At 55.2% G+C, this 9,912-nt stretch overlaps 1 protein-coding gene across 1 annotated transcript; it reads right to left on the reverse strand.

Annotated features, from left to right (window-relative positions):
• Nucleotides 1-2,821: 2,821 nt before the first annotated feature.
• Nucleotides 2,822-9,610, reverse strand: LOC146334376 (dual specificity protein phosphatase 10-like). The gene is made up of 3 exons (XM_084824363.1): nucleotides 8,431-9,610; nucleotides 6,473-6,772; nucleotides 2,822-5,772 (listed from the first exon to the last, which is right to left on the reverse strand). Exons 1-3 carry the CDS (start codon nucleotides 9,608-9,610, stop codon nucleotides 5,507-5,509), a joined length of 1,746 nt encoding a protein of 581 aa, XP_084680489.1. The 3' UTR covers nucleotides 2,822-5,506.
• Between the last annotated feature and the right edge of the window lie 302 nt (nucleotides 9,611-9,912).

The raw sequence follows: 9,912 nt of genomic DNA on the forward strand, positions 1-9,912 counted from the left end.
AGCTCTCTGAGTCTCCTTTGCTTCTTTTTCATTCTGTGCTTTTAGGCACCATCCTCCTTCACACAGTGGGAGAGACCAAGCACCACATTGTCGTGCTGGGGTCTCCATTGCGGTGCTCGTCTGCCTTCAGATTTTTGAAACATTTGCTCCGGGGAGACGGCATGCTGCACAGCAAAGGGGTGCCCTCCGGCACCATCGTTATTCAGGCTCAACAGAGTGGTTTTGTGTTTTGGGGCTCAGAGCCCACCTCTGTCCTGCACTTAGGTTCTTGGGCACGTTATTTTTCCTTCAGTCTCACCAGTTTGCCTTCTGGGAAATGAGCCTTTTTGTGACTGGCCCTGCCCACCACGGGAGCCAGTTTATGGATGGGCAAGTCCCCCCTCCGTGGCAGCCGTTTTGTGAAAGCACCCCCGACACTCAAAATTCCAAATGAGCCCACCACCCCAGAAAGGGAGCATATCTGAGGGGTGAACTACAGTGGGCAGCCCGGTGTGAGTGCTCAGCGCGCTCCCCCGCCCCACCTTGTATAGAGAATCTTTGCCTTCATCACCCACGTCACACGCGTCAGTTCAACAAGTGTAACTTTCACCTAGCGTGAGGTTGGCAGCGCCTGTTGAATCTCTACCTGTTCTGGAGAACTGCACTCTCCTTTGGTCGGGGCGGGGGAGAATGGCAAAGCATTTTTCTCCCTCATAATACTAGGACCCAATGGGGTCTTCCCGTGAAACTGATTGGTGGGAGATTCAAGACAGATAAAAGGAAGGGCTTCTTCGCACAGCACAGTTAGAACTATGGAATTCACTGCCACAGGATGTAGTGATCGCCACCGATTTGAATGGCTTTAAAAGAGGGTTAGACAAATTCCTGGAGGAGCAGGGTACCAATGGCTATTAGTCCTGATGGCTCTATGCTGCCTCCAGTATCGGAGGCAGTACACCAGGGGAACATTGCTGGGGAACATGGGTGGGAGGCTGCTGTTGTGCTCATGCCCTGCTTGTGGGTTTCCCATGGGCAGCTGGTTGGCCATTGTGTGAACACAATGCTGGACTAGATGGACCCTTGGTCTGATCCAGCAGAGCTCTTCATACGTTCTGCAGGCTGGGGTCCACGCTACAGGGGAAAGGATTGGGTCCGAAGGGCCAGGATGGGCGACTCTTGATCCTCCAGCTGTTTAGGCCTACAATCCCCACCTGCCCTAGCCAGCATAGCCAACAGTGAGGAGTTACAGGCCACAACTTCTGGAGGGTCGCTTCATGGTAGGTCTCCCTTGGTGGGCAGGGCCAATCCCTTGGCCGGATAACCAGTACATCTGCCAAGCTGATGGAGTAGGAGGAGGCAGCCATAGAGCGAAGGAAAGGGATGAGGACTACAGAATCGTGAACCTGTCTGGAAGCCACCTGTTGCAGAGCAGAAGCACAGCGGTGCAGGTAGGTAGGTAATTTTGGACCTAATGGCGTCAGGAGTGTGTGGGGGCAGGGAATGCTCTTTGGATGATGCGTATTACGTCACTTCCTTCGAAGCGTGGTACGCTGGGCCTGCTGCATTTGGGGGGCCCTCCTCATTCTGCTGCATGGGAGCCTGTGCGTTTGCCCAAAAGTCCTACCCTGACAACGCCACTGCAGAACTGCCTTGGAGCAGTGGAGGCTGGGGCCCCCAATCTCGGCGGGCCTGCGAATCCGTTCTGGCTTTCGGTCAGAACCAGCCAGGACTGTGAAGGAGCTACCCAAAGTGCTGAAGCCTATCCCCAAAATGGCCCCAGCGCCTTGGATAGCTCCTTCCGAGTTCTGGCTGGCCCTGACTGAAAGCCAGGACAGATTCGCAGGCCCGCCGAAAGTGGAACCGCTGGTTTGGGAGCTGATCCGCCAGTCCTGATCCGCTAGGTCACCCTTTTATTTAGTTGTCCTTTATAAAAATGGATTTCCTGCCCTTCTGGCCCTGGAAGAGGAACGGCAGCGCAGCCATAATCAAACCAAAACAACACTCTTGTCTCCCTTCTCCCCTTTTCTCGGTTTGCGACGCGGTTCTTCTTGGCTGCCGTTAGGGGGCACCCTTCGCCCTGAGAGAGTCTCGATTCTTGGATGTGTGCGGAGATCTTGGACCAAGTATCACGATGTTCTAACAACCACGGGAACCTCAACCGTATCTTGGATGAATGTGACTTTCGTGAAGAGTTTACCATCGCAGCTGCTGGTTCTACCACAGTGAGTATGGTGGCGAAACTACTGAAGAACTTTCTTAATCCAGGGTAAATGTTGTAAACTCTACCAGAGCTGGTTCAGGAGCCCCGATCCACAGGCGGCACACCTGCTGCAAGAGACTCTGCTCCAGATTGTGCGTTGCAGGTGTTCAAGGCAGGCCTGGAAATACTGACTCGCCTGGGGCGAGTTGAGATGAACCTCCAGCCTACCACATGGAGCATCATATCCTAGAATCCTAGGGTTGGAAGGGGCCTACAAGACCATCGAGCCCAACCCCCTGCTCACTGCAGGAAGCCTGTTTCCCAGGCCGTCTCCCATCCAAGGACTAACCAGGGCTGACTGTTTAGCTAACAAGTTCAGACGAGATCAGGTGCATCCAGCCCTTTGCGCAGGCTTTGTGAAAACTGGGGTGGCCCTTTTCCGGCTGCGAACAACTGAGAGACATGGCTGCCTGTTGACTAAGCTACTGTATATTGTTGAGAGCTAGAAACTTGGTGGCTTTCTGTGCAAGGCTGCTTCCATGGGGAGGTGTTACCACTCCAGGGCTGAGTGAAGCTTTTGGGGAAAGGTCTGGGTCTCCTTCCCTCCGCTGTCCCAGCCCCAAGAGAGACAGAGTCTTTTTACAAAAGAGAAAGATCACGTTTAATAAATTACGGCGGGGGCCTTACACTTGGGCCCAATAAATAACAAAGACAAGATCCAAAGAGAAACAGCAGGGAGAGGGGAAACCCCGATCGTCTCTGACCACATCTCCTTCCTGCCTGCCTGATGGGTGGAAGGGGGCACTATTTTAAGTACAAAAAATCTTCAAAGGGAAGAGGAGGAGACATTGCACTCACTAACGGGTGGGGCAGGCAGATAATGCATCACAGCTTGTTCAGTCATGGGACAATGTAACTTGGCAGCAGAGGCCAAAAGTGGTGAGCGTGAAGATGCTGAGTGGGCAACGTGTGCGTGTGTGCAGATCAGCCTCAAATTTCAATTTTTTTGCATTGGATTATCTCGCTTTCTCGAGTATTTCTGATTTCAGTTTCCCGAGTTTCGGCACCACTTTTCCCCCACAAGGGAGGTGTTCAAACATGCATCTTTTTGTGGCGTTTTGGATCGCTGGTCTTTTCCGAAGTAGCCCCTGATTAATCAGGGGCCATATTCATGCTGTCTGACCAAAGATACTTGAAACAATAATTGCTCACTGACAAGCAGACAGTCTGCTGGAGAGGGGTGGGGGGAGAGTAGTGTGACTTCTTGGGAGCACCAGCCAGCTTGCTATAATCATTTCTAGGTCGTCTTGATGCTTAGTTGATGACAAATCTTGCTGATTAAAATGCTGGGGGAATTTGGAGGTAGAAAGGATTAGGGGTATCATAGAATTACAGAATAGTAGGGTTGGAAGGGGCCTACAAGACCATCAAGTCCAACCCCCTGCTCAATGCAGGAATCCAAGTCAGAGCATCCCTGACAGATGGCTGTCCAGTCTCGTCTTGAAGGCCTCCAGTGTGGGAGAGCCCACCGCCTCCCTAGGGAATTGGTTCCATTGTCGTAGTGCTCTTACAGTCAGGAGGTTTTTCCTGATGTTCAGCTGGAATCTGGCTTCCTGTAACTTGAGCCCATTATTCCGTGTCCTGCACTCTGGGATGATCAAGAAGAGATCCTGGTAGGCAACGTGGAGCCTTCCAGGTGGTTTGGACTACAACTCCCATTAGCCCTGGACAGCAAGGCCAATAGTCAGCAATAATGGGAGTTCTAGTCCAAAACATCTAGAGGGCATCAGGTTGCCAACCCTGGATTAGAGTAACTTCTCCCATTATATAGTGACAATGAAGAAATTATTGGCTGATGCTACAAGGCGAGAGACACCCCCCCCCCCCCAAATATGTGGGCTGGTTAATGATTTCACTGGAGAACAGATGGCTGGAGGGGGCACGTGCTGCTACATTTATCACACACACACATCCTCCACCCTCTGCAGGCCCTTGCTGGTGATGGGTTCAAATTCCTCAAGTGCAAAAACACTGGGGATGCCTGGAAGACCACTGAAATGAGGGAACCCACCCCTCCCTCGCTCTTGCGGAAAGTGAGGAGAAGGAAACGCGTGAAAAGCGGCCGACAACAACAAAAATATATATGTATATATTGCATCTCAAGATAAATTAGAAAAAAAGCAATAGCACACCCCAGTTTCTCCATTCCTGGGGAAACCCAAGGTATATCTTAGGAGAGGCAGTTTCCCCCAGCCTGGTGTACTCCATATGTGTTGGACTACAACTCCCATAATCCCAATCCAGGTTGGAGAAGGCTGTTCTATGGTGATCCTTCCCCTCTCCTTCCCCTGCCTCCAGTTTCCCCAAAAGTTTTTAACATCCCTGCCCCATTGTCTTAAATATGAACCCTTTCATGGAAGACCATTCCTGTTATATTATTACCCTGAGAATGGGAAGGGAGGGTGGGCAAGGTACGGGGGGAGAGAAAAGCCTAAACTATGTCCCTATTCCCAGTCCCTACACAACCTCCATTTTAAGATTCAGTCCAGGTAACAGGTTGGTGGCCAGAAGAGTGGCTAACCAGCAGTACAGTTCAAATAAATAAATGGGGGGGCAGAAGAGGGTGCCCCCCACCCGGAAACAGTGGGAGAGGAGTTGAAAATTGCCCTCCCTACCTTTCCACTTACACCAGAATTTCTATCCAGAGATTCTGTGATCCTGAGCATTAAAATCTGATAACTTCGGGGGAGGGGGGGGGTCTCACCCGCAATGCGCCCCCTCCCATTACGCGCACACAAGCACACCAGTAAATGCGTGGGTCGCCCCCACCCCGCTCCCAAGTCCCTTCTCCAGTCATGGTGGAGAAGGAAGTAAAAATCAGCATCTGCATCCAAACGGGGAGAAGAAAGTAGCCGCCGAACACGCACGCACACACACGCTCCCCTCCCCAATAAGTTAAACCCGGCGAGATCACGCAAGCACACAGCCCCAGTCCCCTCTCGATTCCCACCCCGCTCTGACGCCAAGGTACGAAAGTTCGGAGAAGCCGACATTGATGTGGAAACGAGATGCCTCATCGGTTTCGACAGTGGCGAGCAGGCAGGTGCAGAAAGGCATCCGGAAAATGATCCGTCGGGGGTGCATGCGTGCGTGTGTGTTTTAAGGTGGGGGTCGTAAAGCGGCTAAGAAGTCACCGCACTCCCCCCTTACTACTCTCCGCACAATGCTTGAGCTGCCCCTGCCGTCCATCGGTCCCTTATTGCACGACCCCCCCACCTCTTCCCAACCCTGAGATTGATGGAGCCCCCCCCGCCCCCACCATCTTGTTCAGACCTCGGTCTCCACCCCCGCCAGCTTGGGGGTGAGGATGCGGGGCGTGACGCCTGCGTTGAGGTCCGTTTCGAATTCCAGCAGCTGTCCCATGAAGTTGAGGTTGGGCGAGATGATGGGCCGCCGCCCCTTGACATATTTGTAGGCATCGCCCATGGTCATGAGGGTGTGCTTCATCAGGTAGGCGATGACGATGGTGGCCGAGCGCGAGACGCCTGCTTGGCAGTGGATCAGGACTCCTTTGCCGCTCTGGTGTGCCTCTTCTGTAGCAGAGGGAGGGAGAGCGCAAGAGCGCCGTTAGCGGGAGGGAGAGCACGAGAGCGCCGTTAGCGGGAGGGAGAGCGCCGTTAGCGGGAGGGAGAGCGCGAGAGCGCCGTTAGTGGGAGGGTGAGCGCGAGAGCGCCATTAGTGGGAGGGAGGACCAAAAGGGAACCCAAAACAAACGCTTCCTGCGCGTCGTAACTCTTTCAGCCCAAGAGCCAAATTCAATCTCAGCGAAGCTCTTTGGGCCGCATTCATGGTGGGCGGAGCCAAAGGCAAAAGGGATGGGACAAAAAATGCCCCCAAAGAGCAGTATATTGTAACTTCAAGCCAGGGCTGCCCGATTTTGCCGCCTGAGGCGAAGACCAAAATGGCGCCCACTTCTCATTCCATGTATAAACGTTGATTGGGCTGGTAGTTGAATCTCTCCTCAACACAGCATCCTCCTCTCCTACACCTAAAGGCTCGCTTAGGGGGCCATCGGGCAGGCTCTTTCCTTCACCCCTGGCTGCCACCTCCCAGCATCTGCCGCCTGAGACGACTGCCTCACTCTGCCTAATGGTGGGGCCGGCCCTGCTTCAAGCTCCTCCTGCCAGTAACTAAGCCTCAGAAGAGGCCTTTCAACCTTTTAGAAGGGGGGGGAACATGCACAAAAGGTGAGAAACTACCCCCGCCGCTGTTTGCCCCGGGTTGCCCCCGTACCGATGAATTCGAAGGCCTCCTCAAAGTACTGGCGCAGGTCCTGGCGGTTGTTGTCGGTGGCCGGCAGGCGCTTGTAGCGGAGGCGCCCGCTGTCGGCGTGGTAGAGGGGCAGGTGGGTGGTGACGTTGAGGACGTGGCCCACGTTCAGGCTCAGCAGCCGCTCGAGGTCCTGCGCGTCTCTTTCGTTGCCCAGGAACAGGAAGGGCAGGATGGGGCTCAGTTCAGCGTTCTCCAGGTCGGGCGTGAGCGGGGGGCCCAGGTCGTCAGGCCGGTCGGCAACCTCCGAGCCCCTCAGGCTACCTGCGGTCAAAGCACACCGCAAGAGAGGTGAGTCCACGGGGCGGGGAAGTGAAGCATACATTAGCATATATTTCGGTTTTTTACAGTTTGGCCAATTGCTCAAAGCTGTTCCCAGATAGATGGTGTCTCTGCGTATAGCGTCTCTTTCCGTGTTTTTGATGTTTCTAAATTTTGCATATTGTATTTCTAATGTTTTTAACCTTGGTAAACTGCCCAGAGAGCTTCGGCTGTGGGGCAGTATAGAAATATATTATTATAAATTAATAATAATAATAATAACAATTAATATTAATACATTAACAATAATAATAATAATAATAATAATAGTAATTTCTATACCGCCCCATAGCCGAAGCTCTCTGGGCGGTTCACAATAATTCACAGATAAAAGACAGGATTAAAAAATAAAATGTAATATTTAAAACATAATGTAAATGGTTAAAAACAATTTCAGTAAGATACTGGACTTGTTCAGACTGCTAGCATAAACTCCCCGACCCCCGGCCTTCTCCCCTAGAAATGTTGTCAACCAGACAACTTGGAAAGTTTTCTTTACGGCTTGCAAGTGTTGTGTGGGGCAGGCGGGGCAGAGATACCCTCTCTCGCGCACGCTCTCTTCCTGCCCTGAAACATCTGCTGGGTAAAAGGACGCTGCTCGCCCTCTATAGTGGAGCGGGGGGGGACTTGGGGGTGACACAAGTGTGAAAGAAGGTCAGAGAAATGATGTCATGTTACCAGCTGGACAGAGTTCATTCCGGTTCAAAAGGCACTGAGCAGGTGCGGGGTGGCGGGGGCTACACTGAAATCAGAGTCGTACACAGGACCCCCCTCCCCTTCCCCCTCTTCTTCCCAACCCCCTCCCCTCGCATCTTGCCATCTGGTGGTCCAGCTGGGATGAGGTCACCAAAGGGAGGCGAGAGAAATATGAAACACCCCCCACCCTCCAAGGTTCTCAAACCTTTAGAATACAAACCCAATCAGCAAAGGGGAAGCACGCTGGGACCTATAATATGGATTCTCCCCACCTCCGCCCTCACTCCCTCTCCCATAGCAACCGACAAAGATGAAACGAAAACCCAGTTCTCTGTCTTCAACAGCCAACTAGAAGCCTCGAAGGAGCTTAAAGGAAAGTGTGAAGGCAGCAGCTCCCCTCTGTTTCTAGTCCTTCGCATCTGGTATTTGAAGGTATACCTCAGCGGTTCCATTTAGCTATACTGGTTGAGGGCAGAGCTATCCTCGCACAAAAGTTCTGCCTAATGCAAGGCTGCAGAACAGTTTTACAGCAGGGGGGTTGTGGACTGCCTCCCCACCAGGCCCTCCGTGGGCTGGATGATGGTGCGTGCGGCCATGCCCGCTCACATCATCACACGCACACACCCTGTTGCACATTTCAGCCCTTCTCCAGCGGCACCAGCTTAATCCTCCACCATCCAATGTTATCTCCGAGCTGAGATCAGAGATAACAGCAGCAATAACAGTTGACCCCAGGTTGCTCTGCCGGCCAGATTAGGCTGGGGGGTTCTGCACCCTTGCTCTCATCCTTCCCCAAAGCCACCTGAACTGTCTCATGTGAGAGCGCGGTTTGCACAAGCCCTTGATGCGTATGATTTGGCCCCTCGAAGTACCCCGTCCTCCGCAGCAACCACCCCCCTGCTTACCTGTCCTGCCCGGCACCTCCTGCCCATCCTCGGGGAGCAGGTCCAACACCAGGTGCAGATTCTGCGAGGGCTGCATTTTGCGGGGCTGGGGGGGGCTGTGGGGCTGAGTCTCCAGGCCGGCACAGCCGCCGGCTTCCTTGGACCAGAGGCGCTGCAACGAGGAGTCCCTGCCGTCGCAGGCCCCCCGGGAGTAGAGGAAGTCGAGCACGGCCAGCTTGCCCTGCTGCAGCCGCCGGCGGCGGCCCGCGGCCTCGGCCGCCCCAAAGCGCATGGCCCCCTGCAGCTGGCTCTTCGTGTACTCCACCAGGTTGCGGCAGTCCAGGATCAAGGGGGATGGCTGCGGCTGGGCCCGGGGCCTGGTCATCTTCTTGGCGAGCTCGTCAGGCCAGATGGCGCGGACGCTGCAGTCATCATCGCTGTCCCCGCCGCTGGGGGCCGGGGACGAGCCCCCCCGGGGGTCGTAGGCCACGATGGGGTCGCTGCTGCAGAAGCTGCAGGAGGAGCTGGCTGACTTGGCCGAGGGGCTGCAGGCCAGGCAGGCCAGGGAGCGGAGGGCCGCCGGGGCGCAAGGCAGGCAGCCCAGCTTCTTGACGGAGGGCGGGCTGCGGCTGGAGCAGCTCAGGGAGCACAAGCTGGAGCGGCAGGAGTGGCAGGCCCAGGAGTGGGGGCCGGGCTTGGGGCCGGCCTCGGCGCAGCGCAGCAGCCGCCAGCACCCCCGGCCGCCGCATTCCGGAGGCTGCCTGGCGGGGCTGGGGAGGCAGGAGGCGCTGGCGGAGGCGTCCGCCGGCGGCTTGGAGTTCTCCTTGAAGCTCCGCTTCTTGAGCTTGGCTTGGGGCAGGGAGACCTTCAGGTGGGAGCCTGGCCCCCCATTTTTCTCCCCCGGCTTAAGATCCAGCTGCAGGGAGAGGCTCCTCTCCGGGGCCCGGCCCTGCGAGGCCCCCGCTGTCAGCTTGATGTCGATGGCATGGGAATGATTGGGTTGGAGGACGCTGCCCCGGCGGCCCTCTTCGCAAGACCCCTTGGGAGCCGGCGGGGCCTGGCCGGGAGGTCTGCGGACCAGAGGTGGGGGCGGCGGCCGCTTCTCGCCGCCGCCGTGCGTGAAGCTGTGGTTGAGGCGCAAGGCCAACGTCTTGGGTCTCTGTAGCACGCCGATCCGTTCTTCCAGCGGCGAGGGAGGCATTGGGAAAAGTGCACTGCAAGACGGACGGGAGACAGAGGGGAAAAGAGAAGTCAGAAGAGCAGGGATCGAGGTGCGCGCGCGCATGGGAGTGCCCAAAACATGGATGGGCCGAAGGTAGATCTCCAGATGTTTCAGACTTCAACTCCCAGAAGCCCCTGCCAGCATGGTCAATGTTCAGGGATGCTGGGAGCTGAAGTCCAAAACATCTGGAGATCTACTGTCTTCTGCCCACCCCCTGGCCTACAAGTCCCCTGCTCCTGCATCACCCTACACCAGCCTTCCCAAATCTGGCTTTCCAGATG

This window comes from Heloderma suspectum, chromosome 17, assembly GCF_057233095.1.
Source record: "Heloderma suspectum isolate Gila_16-S chromosome 17, 16-S_ref, whole genome shotgun sequence".
Lineage (NCBI taxonomy): Eukaryota > Metazoa > Chordata > Lepidosauria > Squamata > Helodermatidae > Heloderma > Heloderma suspectum.

Bases quoted from the DNA above. Each gene is read 5' to 3' on its own strand.
- LOC146334376 (XM_084824363.1), bottom strand. From the start codon at position 9,610: ATGCCTCCCTCGCCGCTGGAAGAACGGATCGGCGTGCTACAGAGACCC. The intron at 6,773-8,430 runs GTAAGCAGGGGG...CTTTGACCGCAG, and splicing joins GGAGGTGCCGGGCAGGACAG to GTAGCCTGAGGGGCTCGGAG. The intron at 5,773-6,472 runs GTACGGGGGCAA...CCTCTGCTACAG, and splicing joins GGAGGCCTTCGAATTCATCG to AAGAGGCACACCAGAGCGGC.